The sequence below is a fragment of the Pomacea canaliculata genome, linkage group LG12 (assembly GCF_003073045.1).
Source record: "Pomacea canaliculata isolate SZHN2017 linkage group LG12, ASM307304v1, whole genome shotgun sequence".
In the NCBI taxonomy this organism is placed as follows: Eukaryota; Metazoa; Mollusca; class Gastropoda; order Architaenioglossa; family Ampullariidae; genus Pomacea; species Pomacea canaliculata.
The window spans coordinates 9,793,809-9,808,958 of NC_037601.1; the positions used below are offsets into that span (position 1 = coordinate 9,793,809).

The 15,150-nt window shown below is 41.1% G+C and overlaps 2 protein-coding genes across 2 annotated transcripts; both read right to left on the minus strand.

The window, feature by feature from the left end:
* Nucleotides 1–2,185: 2,185 nt before the first annotated feature.
* On the minus strand, nucleotides 2,186–4,052 carry LOC112576984. The gene is made up of 5 exons (XM_025259893.1): nucleotides 4,030–4,052; nucleotides 3,404–3,656; nucleotides 3,138–3,266; nucleotides 2,769–2,917; nucleotides 2,186–2,442 (listed from the first exon to the last, which is right to left on the minus strand). Exons 1-5 carry the CDS (start codon nucleotides 4,035–4,037, stop codon nucleotides 2,439–2,441), a joined length of 543 nt encoding a protein of 180 aa, XP_025115678.1. The 5' UTR covers nucleotides 4,038–4,052; the 3' UTR covers nucleotides 2,186–2,438.
* Nucleotides 4,053–9,553: 5,501 nt separating this feature from the next.
* LOC112577237 lies at nucleotides 9,554–12,965 on the minus strand. The gene is made up of 6 exons (XM_025260268.1): nucleotides 12,811–12,965; nucleotides 11,882–12,062; nucleotides 11,272–11,524; nucleotides 10,889–11,017; nucleotides 10,573–10,723; nucleotides 9,554–10,226 (listed from the first exon to the last, which is right to left on the minus strand). The coding sequence occupies exons 1-6, from the start codon at nucleotides 12,851–12,853 to the stop codon at nucleotides 9,814–9,816; spliced, it is 1,170 nt and encodes a 389-aa protein (XP_025116053.1). The 5' UTR covers nucleotides 12,854–12,965; the 3' UTR covers nucleotides 9,554–9,813.
* Between the last annotated feature and the right edge of the window lie 2,185 nt (nucleotides 12,966–15,150).

Sequence of the window (15,150 nt, forward strand, 5' to 3'; positions counted from 1 at the left end):
AACTATCGCCAAGACTCTCTCTTCTATGTTTCCTCCAATAACTCTAGAACCTTCCCAAAACTGAATATCCCTTTCCTAGACTAGACCTCTTCAAATCAAGTCTGCAATTTTCAGGGAGTGCGCATGGAACAGCCTCCCTCTCCATCTCAAAAACAATTGCACTCCCTGACCTGCTTTCGACGCCATCTATCTCAATACTTTCAAGATATATAGGATAAGCCCTCTAATTCCTACCAACTCCAGGTGACCTTGTGAATATATGCTAATCTCTTCTTTAACCATCACCCTGTACATATCCACCCTTCTCTATGCTTATTATCTTTTTATATTTAATCCTTAATTAATTCATTTATATAGTTAATTTCCTTCCCTGAAAAGGGCGAGGGCTAAGTGGAAAAAAGCGTTCAGTTGCTTATTTTACCCCTCGTTAATAAAGAATTGTCATTGTCATTGTCATTGTCACTGCTAAACGTCCATGTAAAATACTTCTTTTAATCAGAACACTCGCTGTGACAGTATAAGAATGAAATTTATTCTTGCTTTCGGCAAGCTGATGAAACTATATAATATCAGACAGTCACTTTAGCTGTACAACTTTAAAATCCATTTTACCATTTTGTTCCCGCAGCAACAGTTCTGTTTAGTAAAGAGTCCACATCAGCCTTGTGTGGCAGAGTAGCGCACCTTGAACAAGGAGCAGCAACTCTAGCAGCTTGTATCGCACGACTTAGTTGTTGCCTCCCTTTATGTCGGGTTTCCTGCTAAGGGTTAAGGGTACCATACACTTTCTATGGGACTCATGTTTTTGGCGTTCTGTGCTTTTGGGATTAGTAGAAGTTTGTAGCTTGTCATCCAGTTTTTGAAGTCATTTAGTCATTTAAGTACGAAAACATTTGAGCATCTGTATATTGTCGTCATTGTCTCAGAGTTGAGAAGAGGTGTTTTGTGTGATGATGGCAGACAAAAGTGAGGTGTAAACAGTGAAGAAAACTAGATCAAGAAGGGACCTATAAACCTTTAAGAACGATGATGGCTGCTGGTAAACAGGACTTCTTGTAAGCATTCCTCCCCGCAAATGGCGCTTATATACTGCATGGCAGAAGGTAGAGACTGAGAGATGGTTTGTGGGTTTGTGTGGGATCAGCAAGTCTGATGGAAGGGAGACTGGCTGACCTCTAGCATTGTCTTTGTCAAGGAAATGGCCGTACCAGGAGCCCACGTTACATGTAAAAAGACTTTCAACGAGCGACGTGCATAAAACTTCCAGCACCTACCAGTTGACTGTGAAACTGTGACGTTCCCTCAACAGGTGCAGTCTGTGATGTACATGATATACACGGCGACTGTTTAGTCTTTGCCATGCGTACATCAAATTGTGTTCCACACTGCATTGCGCTGTATGTAGTGAGGTGTTGTTTTCCTAAATTAAAGTGAATTGCATGTATACATTTTTGCATTGTGCACATGTTAGTGTGAATTTCATCATCGTGCGTAAATTGCGTGTCGTGAAAGAAGTGCTTCACTTATTTCTTTTCCCAGCGAAATATGCATGTCCTTCGCATATCTTCTCTGTATTTAAACTGACCATGGAAATTAAGCTCACTGTTTATATTTTACTATATCACTTTGGGGAAAAAAGCTTATGTCTATGTGTTGTGACTGGTTAGAAGCGTATTGTGAGTTTGTGAGACTACGAGCGCATGCGTGTGTGAAGGGTGTGTACACTCACAAGAGAAATAGAAAATTGAAAATGAAATTATCGGAAGTATTTTTTGAAACAGACAAATTATAGTTCTCTAGAACGAGTTGGTACACTTCCAAAACACCGAATGGAATTACTGTATAAATGTAACTGGACATCATTTGTGTTCCAGCTTTGTAGAAAATATAAGAACCTCAGCTGGAGGTGTAAAAATAGTGAAGGATATTATGATTATTTGCTAATCTTTAATCAAAGAGAGTTTTCTGAACATTAATCATCAGTATGAATGACTGCACTTGTCTCTGTTATCAAGCATCAGCAGATTTCAGCCGACTATAGCATCTCCCGTAGAGTGCCTGAGAGTGTTGATGCAGCTCACGACGTCCACTACCGTGCCCACACAGATGTACACCGTGTACTTCTGTACGTGGGTACTTCGCGTGGAAATGTGTTTTTTACGGTAGACGACTTCCACTTTTGTTGGTCGTCAGAAGGGCTGTCAGGGTTGGATCCGAAGTGGAAGACGCCATAGTACTGGAAAAGGTCCGTGTCCTGGCCAGCAGGTGCGAACACTCCCATGGCATAGCGATCATCGGCAGTGGAGGCAACGACTGGGTGCGTGTTGGTGTACGTCACCAGCTGACCACTGGTCAGGTGCACGCTGCGGAACACGGTGAACTCGCTGGGCATGTAACCGGTCGGGGCCTCCATTTGTAGCACAGTGTATGCTGGGATGTCACCTGAACAGCAGTCTTGAAAATTAGCCACGTTCTCTCTTGTTTGTGTTTGTCTTTAACTTGATGCTGTCGTCAATGTCGTCAGATGACAGAAGTTTATCAAAAAGTCGATAAGTGATACAATATAGACCGTAATGTGTAACATTTCCCAACGTAAATTGTAACATTTTACCTGTAACAGTCAGATGTTGTAACAATGTCTCGTCACTTTAACAGTATAACCTGTAACATTGCACCATGTGGATGTTCAACAGTACAACGTTCAGTTCAATGAAGTACAATGTGTTATATATGCTCCTTAGACATGTGCACTGTTTTGCTATCTTTACCTGCTACAGTAAAGGTTGATTGGAAAACCAAGCAGGCTTTGGCCACCCCTGGGCAGCTGAGTGTGACTTTTAGAAAACGGATATTGGTAGGTGTCGATGACGTTGACAGACTCTGGATCGTTCGCCCTCATCCAGAAAGCTGGGAGAACCTACCCAGTGTATTATAAATGGTATAATTTGTGCAGTAAAATTATAGCACACTAATAGTATTAATTATATGAGAGAAACCATTCTCATAAATAGAATTCTTTCTCTCTCTCTCTCTCTCTCTCTCTCTCTCCCTCTCTCTCTCACACACTCTCACACACACTCTCACACACAAAAGAGAGCAATGCCAACAAAAGGAGGACGTGACGTATTTCTGCTTACCTCCGAGGTTAGGGTCTTGCCTGCAGCATGTATGTGCCTGATTACGGTTTTGGTTGAATCTGCCTGACTGTCTGTCCTGCCGCCTCCTTCTGTGGGGTTGAACGCCTCGCCGTGAGGCACGAAGTTCATCTGAAAGGTAAGCACGACTAAATGGGAAGTGAGGAGGGTACAATCACCCCTGAAAGATGAACAGGACTCAGTCACATCTAGTTGTCAATCTCTTAATATTCAGATATTCAAACTTTTCGTTTGGAAGTTTCACTTACCGCCATCTGCAGCTCTCGCCCGTGGTCCCAAGCGTTGATGAATTCGTGGTTGTTCCACACCAAGCTATCGATAGCACCCCCCATCCTCCGAGAGGCACTGACGAACAGACCGTGACTAGGATCTGACACGGTCCATCGGTTTCCATAACCCCCTTCAAGGTAGCCCAGGCGGTTTTCTTTGAGCCCAAAGGTCAGGTAGTGCTCCACAGCTCTTTGGTAATCCTTCCCGAACGCGTTATGAAGATCACTGTACCTGTGGGAATAGTTTCCGTTTTTCACGGCTTTCAATTCATTTAGAATAAATGAATAATATGAGATTCCTATCAAGTAATAAATCATAAATTAATAATGAAAGATTCTTGTCAATTAATATATCATACATTAATAATGCAGAATTGTCCATATAAACATGAATGTTTATGTTGTGATTTAGTAATCATATATAATAGTAAACGTATGACCTGTGACCTATGACGTGTTCATGAATATATGAGTATAAATAATGGCCTTGTAGATAATTTTAATGTTCATAAAGTGGAAACCATCGCCTGTGCTCTAGCATTCTCTCACTCGTCTTGTCAGCAATAACTTTCTAGCCTGTCCATGTATTGAAGACGAGAACTCACCTGGCCATGGTACTGCACAGAGTGGAATTTGCCACAAGCCTGCAGCCCCTCATGTATGCCGTGTGTCAGCCAGTGATTCTTGGCAGCCAGCCGCACTCCTGACCCCAGCCCGCAGCACCTCCACGTTAGTGTTGATGTAAAACCTGGGGTCAAACACTTCCGGTGAGGCCAGGTCCACTGCCGCTGAAAAAAACAGAACAAAACAACTGAAGCTGAACGAACTTTCTCTCACTTTACGAACGCTTTGCGATAGTAAAAGTAATTAAGGTTGGAAAGGGACATATGTTAACTAGGAAAATAGCGAACGTTTGATCAAGTTCATCAAAGTTGTGAATGAAGGGGAAGGTCACAAGGAACCAATGGTTTTGGGGGCAAACATTCGTGACATTTGAATATAGTCAACATGCTGAGCTAAATCTTGTTTCTAAGTTAAATTTGAGTTAAACCAGATTCTATTGGGTTTGCCACAATATATTTACGAATACAATGGAACTGTGGAGGTTTGACAGTTCGGCACTTTGCCCTGTTAACAACCAACGTAAGGGAGGTAATTGGTTGTCTATCCAATGATCCAGTGATGATGATGATGATGATGATGATGTAGTTTTGTAGCGCGCTAGTATGCCACATCACAAAAGATTGCGCCCCCTCAATGCGCGGTGATCCCAGCACCACCAAACTGCAGGTCAAATGAAAACTTCAAAAAAAGTTTATAACAAGTGAGTCTTAAGATTTTCTTGAAAGATCCAATACTATCAGACTCCTTGGTCGAGAGGGAAGCGAGTTCCACAAAAGCGGGGCTACATTGGAGAAGGATCTGAAACCCGCAGTCTTCTTATTAGTATTCCCTGACTGAACACTCGGTCGTTCAAGTCTGAAGTGTGCTGCAGTGACCAAGGGGAGTGAATGGCGACAGATGGGTTCGGCTTTCATACTAGCAGAAAGAGGCACAACATAATTGATTTGTTATTGCTGCTTTTGGGACACTAATTATCAACGATCTGCTATAAACTAAAAAAAAGAAAAATATAGTAAAATAACAAGTAAAATAAAACGGATAAAACTACAGATTATTTTTTAGTTGAGCCACTTTAAAAAGAGCAACCCTTATCAGTGGTCAAACTTAAAAATGGAAATAGTATGTCAACTTTCAAGTTTGATGCTTAATTTAGTTGCCCATTCATTTGGGATTTTCGGCAGTGAGCTGATGTGAGTGGCTAATTAGTATTTTCTCAATATTGTAATTTTCAGCTGAATAGCAGGGTTAGTTCGAAAACCTCACCTGCCGACACGAAGACCGAGACAACAATTCCCAACAGCCAGCATGGCAGGGGCTGGAACTTTGGTGCTGGAGACACTTGTGCCGAATTGCCGCCGCCTGCAGATGTGGAAATGTCGGGCAAAACAATTCCGACAGGAAATTAACAACTGTGTGGACTATTTGTGCACTTGAGACCCTTCATTGATCATACTTTTGACAGCGGTCACGGACTAGCTGATAAGTAAGACGTCGAGAACTAATGTCTGAAAAGTAATAATGGTGTTCTTGCTATTTCTTGGTACAAAAAAAAAAAAATGCACGCAAAAAGCATGCAATCACACTATCCTCTAAAAACAATTGAAAGAACTTAGTTATTAGTATAAACAAATTAATAAAATCATGATGGCTGCAGTAATAGCTGGTTATATATCAGTAACGCTGGAGACGAGTACACGTATATCAGGAAGAATATGTGGGCATGCAGAACACTTTAAAGATAAAGAAGTGGCGGTATACGCAGTTGAAATGAAACATGGGCAAATCACAGTCAACGATAGTAGAGGCTATCAAACAAACAGAAACAGAGCACAGAATAAATGCGGATATTCTAAAAGTAAAGCCCATTACTAGCGCCAGTGCACTGGAAAAACTCCCCCACCCTCCCGCCAAAAAAAAAAAGCGAGAGAGGAAAAGAAAATTCCAGAAACGTGGAAAAAAGCATCATTCTGAAGCCACTCAAGAGGGTGAGTTCTTTATTATCAGCTCCAATGAAGATTGTTTGTAGAGTCTTGGTACAGAGGAGCCTTAGAGAAAATCTGAGAAAAGAGGAAACAGGGTTCAAAAACGGAGGGGGATGCACACACCAGATCTTCGCATTATACACCATAGGAGTGTTTGCATCGCTGTGCATAAACTACATCGACTTGAAAAGCATCCCTTGATAGTATCCACCTCCCCTCGCTCGCATGATTCTAGGAGCATACGGATTTCAACAGACAATGCTAATAGTATTAATTATATGAGAGAAACCATTCTCGTAAACAGCATTCACAGGTACATCAAGAAACAGTGCTGTGTGTATCACGGAGGCAGCAAAGTGAGTGGCTTCACGTCAGGACGGATGTCCTTCGTCCTCTTTCTCGTTGTCATCGACTGGGTGATGAGAAGAAAAAACTCGAAATAAACGAAGAGCACTAGCTCGTGTGGGAACTGACGGAACTGACGGAAGACTGTAGGCTACAGCTACAAATTTTGTAGCTTGTAGCTTAGCCGGCTACAAATTAAAAAAAAAGTAGCTTGTAGCCGTAGCTACATTTTAGAAAGTAGCTGTAGCTTGGCTACATGTTGGCTACTTTCACGACCATTCGTCGACAGCGTGTCAGCAAGACGACGACAGCCACTGCTCTCACTGCTCGGTGTCTTGACAGCCAGACACCCACGTTTCTCGAACGCTCAGTAACCGGAAGTACTGTGTCGTCCAAGTGGCGGGAGTGGTATTTTGTTTCATTTGAAAAACGAAGATGGACGTACCCATCAATTTCCAGCCTTATTTGAAATTTTTTACATTTTGCGAAGCCACAAAATGGGGTATAGTTTCAAATGCAAGAATTGTTGAGAGATTGTTCAGTCTGGCAGGACTTATCATGAACAAAAGCTGTGCACTAGGGTGACAGACAGCAACTTCGAGGCCAAAGTTCTGGTCAAATTCAATTCTATGAAGGACTAAAAGAATGTAGATTTGTTTAAGGTTACCGGTACACTCCAAAAATTAAAATCCATATTTTAAATATCTTTAGGGGTTTTTAAATATAGAGTAACAAAGTAACTAAATATAGCACTTTAAAACTGTTTTTGAGTACCTAAAGTGAAATTGTGACTTAATCAACGTTTTGTTTCAAACGTACAAGCATTTAAAAAACAAATTTACACAATACCATAAGTCATATACCAAAGGTTTTGGGTTTTTTGTAAACTAGAGGCACCGATAAGAAAACTGATGCATAAGGCGTTTTGATATCTCAAGATTTCTAGGAGATATAAAAAATCAGACATGGTACCCCCGACTCAATGTGAATGTGGCAATAAAATATTTAGAAAATATTTAGAAAAATGTTAATTTTATCAAAAGTAATGTTTATACCATATTCTCAAATGCATCACTTTGTAGCTTATGCATTTCTAAACAAAATTGCAAAATGTTACTGCTGTACCACAAGCCAATCTTGAGAAATATGTTTTTATAGTTTAGACTGGATGTCAAAAACGACAAACAGAGAAATTCAAAGCTTAAAGATTTAAAATAAATATATCTTGTATCAGATCATTTTTGAAAATATATTTCAGTGTTTATATGCTACATTTGACATCCTACTATATAATTAAAGTCTATTCTAGTATTGCCAGGACTATACTTTTCACCCTATCAGCTTTTGGAAACAATTAGTTTGTGTTCCTTTCTTTGTTTTCAGTGTCAGTGTTTAGAAAAAAAAATGCCTTATGATCTGCTTGCCTAAATTAGATTAAGCAGTGTTTTACTTATATTCCATGCAAAACTCATTTATTTTCAATGGTCTGTTGTTTCATTGTCACAGTATTGATAAGAGGTTGACATTTTTCATCACCACATAACCTAACTTATTGAAAATTCCACCAGGTACCTGATACTTAAGCATCTGTTTCGTTTTCATTTCTAAGTAATAGGGAACAAATAGTTATAGAAAACAAATGTTTATCGGAAAAAACTTATATAATTTTCTTTGTCACTAAAACAGGGAGGAGGAAAAAAGATCCAGAAATGTTTAATAATCGTAAAATACGTTACTTATTGTGTTGAAAAAGGCCGGGGAGAAAGGGGGCAAGGAATGAATGAAGCATTTATGGATTCACTAAATAAAATGTCGGTATTTATCGCATTCTCCGTTTCATTATTATAATAAAAACTTTGTAAAGCAAGTAATGAGTGTTTTGTGTGTATGTTTGATGGTTGTGTATGTATGCTACAGCCAGCTGCTACAGCTAACTTTTATAACATCACGCTTTTAAAAGTAGCCAAAAGAAGCTGGCTACATTTTAAAAGTAGCCCAAAGTAGCTGGCTACTTTTTGGAAAATTGTAGCTGTAGTGTAGCCGGCTACATTTTGAAAAAAAGTAGCTGTAGCCTAGCCGGCTACAAATTAAAAGTAGCTCGCCCATCCCTGGCTGTGACAGTATAAGAATGAAATGTATTCTCGCTTTCGGCACGCTGATGAAACTATATAATATCAGACAATCATTTTAGCTGTACAACTTTAAAATCCATTTTACCATTTTGTTCCCGCAGCAACAGTTACGTTTAGTAAAGTGTCCACATCAGCCTTGTGTGGCAGAGTAGCGCACCTTACACAAGGAGCGGCAACTCTAGCAGCTTGTATTGCATGAGCATGTTGTTGCCTCCCTTTATGTCGGATGGTTATGGGTATCATCCACTTTCTATGGCACTCATATGTTTTTGGCGTTCTGTGCTGCTGTGGTGCTGGGATTAATAGAAGTTTGTAGCTTTTCATCCAGTTTTTGAAGTCATCTAGTCCTTTAAGTACGAAAATATTGGAACATCTGTATATTGTCGTCATTGTCTCAGAGTTGAGAAGTGGTGTTTTGTGTGATGATGGCAGGCAAAAGCGAGGTGTAGACAGTGACGAAAACTTGATCAAGAAGGGACCTATAACCCTTTAAGAACGATGATGGCTGCTGGTAATCAGGACTTCTTGTAAGCATTCCTCCCCGCAAATGGCGCTTATATACTTCATGGCAGAAGGTATAGAGACTGAAAGATGGTTTGTGGGTGTGTGTGGGATCAGCAAGTCTGATGGAAGGGAGAGTATGTAGCGAGGTGTTGTTTTCCTAAATTAAAGTGAATTGCATGTTTACTGTTTTGCATTGTGCACATGTTAGTGTGTATTCCATCATCGTGCGTAAATTGCGTGTCGTGAAAGAAGTGCTTCACTTATTTCTTTTCCCAGCGAAATATGCAGGTCCTTCGCATATCTTCTCTGTATTTAAACTGACCATGGAAATTAAGCTCACTGTTTATATTTTACTATATAACTTTGGGGAAAAAAAAACCTGGTGTCTATGTGTTGTGCACTGGTTAGAAGCGTATTGTGAGTTTGTCAGACTACGAGCGCATGCGTCTGTGGGCGCGCGCGTGGGTGCATGCGTGTGTGAAGGGGGGTGGGTGTGTACACTCACAAGAGAGATAGAAAATTGAAAATGAAATTATCGGCAGTATTTTTTGAAACAGACAAATTATAGTTCTCTAGAACGAGTTGGTACACTTCCAAAACACCGAAGGGAATTACTGTAGAAATGTAACTGGACATCATTTGTGTTCCAGCTTTGTAGAAAATATAAGAACCTCAGCTGGAGGTGTAAAAATAGTGAAGGATATTATGATTATTTGCTAATCTTTAATCAAAGAAAGTTTTCTGAATTGTAGTCATCACTATAATGACTGCACTTGTCTCTGTTATCAAGCATCAGCAGATTTCAGCCGACTATAGCATCTCCCGTAGAGTGCCTGAGAGTGTTGATGCAGCTCACGACGTCCACTACCGTGCCAACACAGATGTACACCGTGTACTTCTGTACGTGAGTACTTCCGCGTGGAAATGTGTTTTTACGGTAGACGACGTTCCACTTGTTGGTGTCAGAAGGGCTGTCGGGGTTGGATCCGAAGTGGAAGACGCCATAGTACTGGAAAAGGTCGGTGTCCTGGCCAGGAGGTGCGTACACTCCCATGGCATAGCGATCATCGGCAGTGGAGGCCACGACTGGGTGCGTGTCGGTGTACGTCACCAGCTGACCACTAGTCAGGTGCACGCTGCGGAACACGGTGAACTCGCTGGGCATGTAACCGGTCGGGGCCTCCATTTGTAGCACAGTGTATGCTGGGATGTCACCTGAACAGCAGTCTTGAAAATTAGCCACGTTCTCTCTCTCTTTTTTTTCATTTTCTTTATTTTTTTGTTGTTGTTGTTGCTGTTTGTCTTTAACTTGATGTTGTCGTCAATATCGTCAGATGACAGAAGTTTGTCATCAAGTCGATAGGTAATACAATGTACAGTGTAATGTGTAACATTTCCCAACGTAAACTGTAACATTTTACCTGTAGCAGTCAGATGTTGTAACAATGTCTCTTTAACTTTAACAGTATAACATCATACAACATTTAACATTGCAACATGTGATATTCAACAGTGTGTTATATATGTTCCTTAGACACGTGCACTGTTTCGATATCTTTACCTGCTACAGTAAAGGTTGATTGGAAAACCAAGCAGGCTGTGGCCACTCCTGGGCAGCTGAGTGTGACTGTTTTAGAAAACGGATATTGGTAGGTGTCGATGACGTTGACAGACTCTGGATCGCTCGCCCTCATCCAGAAAGCTGGGAGAACCTACACAGTGTATTATAAAGAGATTTGTGCAGTAATATTAGAGCACAATAATAGTACTATATAAGACAAACCAGTCTCGTAAATAACATTCTCTCTCTCTCTCACACACACACACACAAAAGAGAGCAATGCCAACGAAAGGAGGACGTGACGTATTCGGCTTACCTCCGAGGTTAGGTTCTTGCCTTCAGCATGTATGTGCCTGATTACGGTTTTGGTCGAGTCCTCTTGACTGTCTGTCCTGCCGCCTCCTTCTGTGGGGTTGAACGCCTCTCCGTAAGGCACGAAGTTCATCTGAAAGGTAAGCACGACTAAATGGGAAGTGAGGAGGGTACAATCACCTCTGAAAGGTAAGCATGACGAAGTTAGGAGGGTACAACTACACCGCAAGTCATTGGGCACACAACTACAGGCTACTCTCAATCATAGACCACAAACGCCTCTTGCAGGGCTGATCTAAAGAAGCTGTTGAACTATTGAACATACATCTAGTTGTCAATCTCTTAATATTCAGATATTCAAATTTTTCGTTTGGAAGTTTCCCTCACCGCCATCTGCAGTTCCCGCCCGTGGTCCCAAGCGTTGATGAATTCGTGGTTGTTCCACACCAGGCTGTCGATGGCACCCCCCATCCTCCGAGAAGCACTGACGAACAGACCGTGACTAGGATCTGACACGGTCCATCGGTCTCCGTAACCCCCTTCAAGGTAGCCCAGGCGGTTTTCTTTGAGCCCAAAGGTCAGGTAGTGCTCCACAGCTCTTTGGTAATCCTTCCCAAACGCGTTATGAAGATCACTGTACCTGTGGGAATAGTTTCCGTTTTTCACGGCTTTCAATTCATTTAGAATAAATGAATAATATGAGATTCCTATCAAGTAATAAATCATAAATTAATAATGAAAGATTCTTGTCAATTAATATATCATACATTAATAATGCAGAATTGGCGATATAAACAGGAATATCTATGTAGTGATTTAGTAAACGTATACCTGTGACCTATGACGTGGTAATGAATATTAGAATTAAATAATGCCCTTGTACGTAATTTTGATGTTCATAAAGTGGAAACCATCGCCTGTGCTCTAACATTCTCTCACTCGTTCTTGTCAGCAATAACTGTTCTAGCCTGTCCATGTATCGAAGACGAGAACTTACCTGGCCAGGTACTGCACAGAGTGGAATTTGCCACAAGCCTGCAGCCCCTCATGTATGCCATGTGTCAGCCAGTGATTCTTGGCAGCAGCCGCACTCCTGACCCCAGCCCGCAGCACCTCCACGTTAGTGTTGATGTAAAACCTGGGGTCAAACACTTCCGGTGAGGCCAGGTCCACTGCCGCTGAAAAAACAAAACAAAATGAAGGTGAACGAACTTTCACTCACTTTACGAACTCATTGCGATATTAGAAGTAATTAAGGTTGGAAAGCGACATATGTTAACCAGGAAAATATCGAACGTTTGATCGAGTTCATCAAAGTTGTGAATGAAGGGGAAGGTCACAAGGAACCAATGGTTTTGGGGGCAAACATTCAGGACATTTGAATATAGTCGACAGGCTGAGCTAAATCTTGTGTGTAATTTAATTCTGAGTTAAACCAGATTTTATTAGTTTACCAATACATTTACGAATACAATGGAACTGTGGAGGTTTGACAATTCGGCACTTTGCCCTGTTAAGAACCAACGTAAGGGAGGTAATTGGTTGTCTATCCAATGATCCAGTGACCAAGGGGAGAGAATGGCGACAGATGGGTTCGGCTTTCATACTAGCAGAAAGAAGCAAACCATAATTGATTTGTTATTGCTGCTTTTGGGCCACTAATTATCAACGATCTGCTATAAACTATAAAAAATTAGTAAAATAACAATTAAAATAAAACGTGTAAAACTACAGATTATTTTTTAGTTGAACGACTTTAAAAAGAACTTATCAGTGGTCAAAAGTTAAAAATGGAAATGGTATGTCAACTGTCAAGATAGATGCTTATTTTAGTTACCACTCATTTGGATTTTCGGCAGTGAATGAGTAATAGTATTTCTCAATGTGTAATTTTCAGCTAAATAGCAGGTTAGTTCGAAACCTCACCTGCCGACACGAAGACCGAGACAACAATTCCCAACAGCAGCATCGCAAGGGCTGGAACTTTGGTGCTGGAGACACTGGTGGCCGTGCGCCGTGTACATGCAATGTTGGGCAAACAACCCGACAGGAAAATAACAACTGTGTGGACTATTTGTGCATTGAGTTCATGATCATGCTCTCAGACAGGGTCACGATTAGTGATAAGATAAGACTTCGAGCTTATGTCTGAAACTCGCACAGGCAACATGGAGTCACCAAGGAACTTAGTTATAAGTATAAACAAATTAATAAAATCATGATGGCTGCAGTAATAGTTGGTTATATATCAGTAACGCTGGAGACGAGTACACGATATAAGGAAGAATAGGTGGGGATGCAGAACACTTTAAAGAGAAAGAAGTGGACGTATACGCAGTTGAAATGAAACATGGACAAAGCACCCAGTCAACGATAGTTGAGGCTATCAAACAAACAGAAACAGGGCACAGAATAAATGCAGATATTCTAAAAGTAAAGCCCATTACTAGCGCGTCCACTGGAAAAACTTTTCCAAAACAAAACAAAACAAAACAAAACAAAAAAAGTGAGAGGGGAAAAGAAAATTGCAGAAAAGCGGAAAAAGAATCATTGTGATGCTCAAGAAGGGTGAGTTCTTTTTATCAGCTCCAGGGAAGATTGTTATAGTCTTGGAATTCAGACCGATGAGTGTGGTCCTGCGTCCTCTTTCTCGTTGTCTTCGACTGGGTGGTAAGAAGAAGAAACTAGAAAAAAAAAGAAAAGAAAAAGAAAGAGCGCACGTATGGGAACGGACGGAACTGATGGAAGACTAGAAGACTGTGACTTCGCGGGCAACATCGCTCTGTTTAACAGACTCAGAAAGGTAAACAGTACAGAAGTGCAGGACTTCTATTTTAGCAGCTGACAACGCCATCAATAAAAATCCCCCTAGAATCAGTCTCACAGCACAAGCCTTAAACAGGCTGCAGAATGTGTCAGACCATCAGTCTTGCAGATCATTACCAAATTGAAAATCTATAAATCAAATATCAGTTCAGTGCTGTTGAATCTTCAGAAACATCGCAAACCGACTTAGACGCCGTCTATGTGTTGGACATCGTCTCCGCGTCGAATTTTCAGAATTCATTGGGAACAGCAAAAAAAAAAAAAGCAGACACACAGGCATCAACAACATCGCAGAGGAGTTAAAAAGAGAAGACAGAGGTGGATGGACAAGACCAGGCGTCCACACGCTGTCCGCAGATGGTCACCAGCAAAGAGGAAGAAAGAGAGGCAGGCCGCTGGCTTCGTGTTAATAAACTGTGGAGGAGATGGCAGCGGCGAGCAGATCGCTTGGCTCCCCCCCCCCCCCCCGGTCGAGATGGCTGGAGGAGATTCGTTGGCGCTCCCCCTTCCCATCAACACGAACATAAGGAGAATGTTACAAACACTGGGAAACTGACATCAACATGCTCATCATGACTTATCACTAGGATTTCCCTTCTGAGCTCCTATGACATAAGACGGTTAACTTGCAGGTGCCGCAAGATGTCTAAGGTCAAGGGAGACAATAATGTCAAAGAAGAGGGTCACTCAGGTCATAGGAGACGAGATAAAGCGTTTTGTTTTTTTTTTAATCTTTGTCGTCTTTCTTATAGTCTGCTTTAAAAAAAAAATACACTTAAAAGAGGGTTCAGAGATCGCTTGCATATATATATATGTCAGTTTGTGCACATACCTCTGTGTGTGCGCGTTTTGCACGAAGTGTTTTGGAATAAACTATAATGGTATACTGTAAGGCCTTCCTTAGGTAGGCGATGATAAATATTATCTTTACACACTATAGAAACCACACTTATCTTTCCTTGTACCGGGTAACCAGACACTACAAACACCCAGTTATGCACAAATCAGGGTTATCAAGGCGCATACTTTTGTGACCCTGAAATTGGGAGACTGGGGTGGGGGTATGGGAAGGTGAGATTGGTGTTTTACACTGAACTAGCAATTCAGTCCTGTAAACAGATACCACAAGAAGAGAAAGAACAGCATATTCAAAACGAAATCTGAACCCAGGACAGCCAATCCTAACCCTAACCCTGAGATAAGGTCGGCTGCTTTGTTTATAAGGGAATTCACGACAGTAGATGGAAAAAAAAGAGACAAAGTAAAATAACTTCAAAGAAATAAAATGTGCTGAACTAATGAACTGAGATTTCCATTGATTCAAATAGTATCCCTGCAGCATTTACAGTATGAAGGCAACTTTATAGTATGTTTATATGATGTAGCTGGCGATGTAAGGAGGCGATGTTTACAGAGGAATCTGATGCTTATGCAGGTAAC

Bases quoted from the DNA above. Each gene is read 5' to 3' on its own strand.
- LOC112577237 (XM_025260268.1), bottom strand. From the start codon at position 12,853: ATGCTGCTGTTGGGAATTGTTGTCTCGGTCTTCGTGTCGGCAG. The intron at 11,018-11,271 runs GTGAGGGAAACT...CTTACCTTTCAG, and splicing joins GGCGGGAACTGCAGATGGCG to ATGAACTTCGTGCCTTACGG. The intron at 10,227-10,572 runs GTAAAGATATCG...ACTGCTGTTCAG, and splicing joins ATCAACCTTTACTGTAGCAG to GTGACATCCCAGCATACACT.
- LOC112576984 (XM_025259893.1), bottom strand. The intron at 3,267-3,403 runs GTAAGTGAAACT...CTTACCTTTCAG, and splicing joins GGCGAGAGCTGCAGATGGCG to ATGAACTTCGTGCCTCACGG. The intron at 2,918-3,137 runs GTAAGCAGAAAT...TACACTGGGTAG, and splicing joins GCAAGACCCTAACCTCGGAG to GTTCTCCCAGCTTTCTGGAT.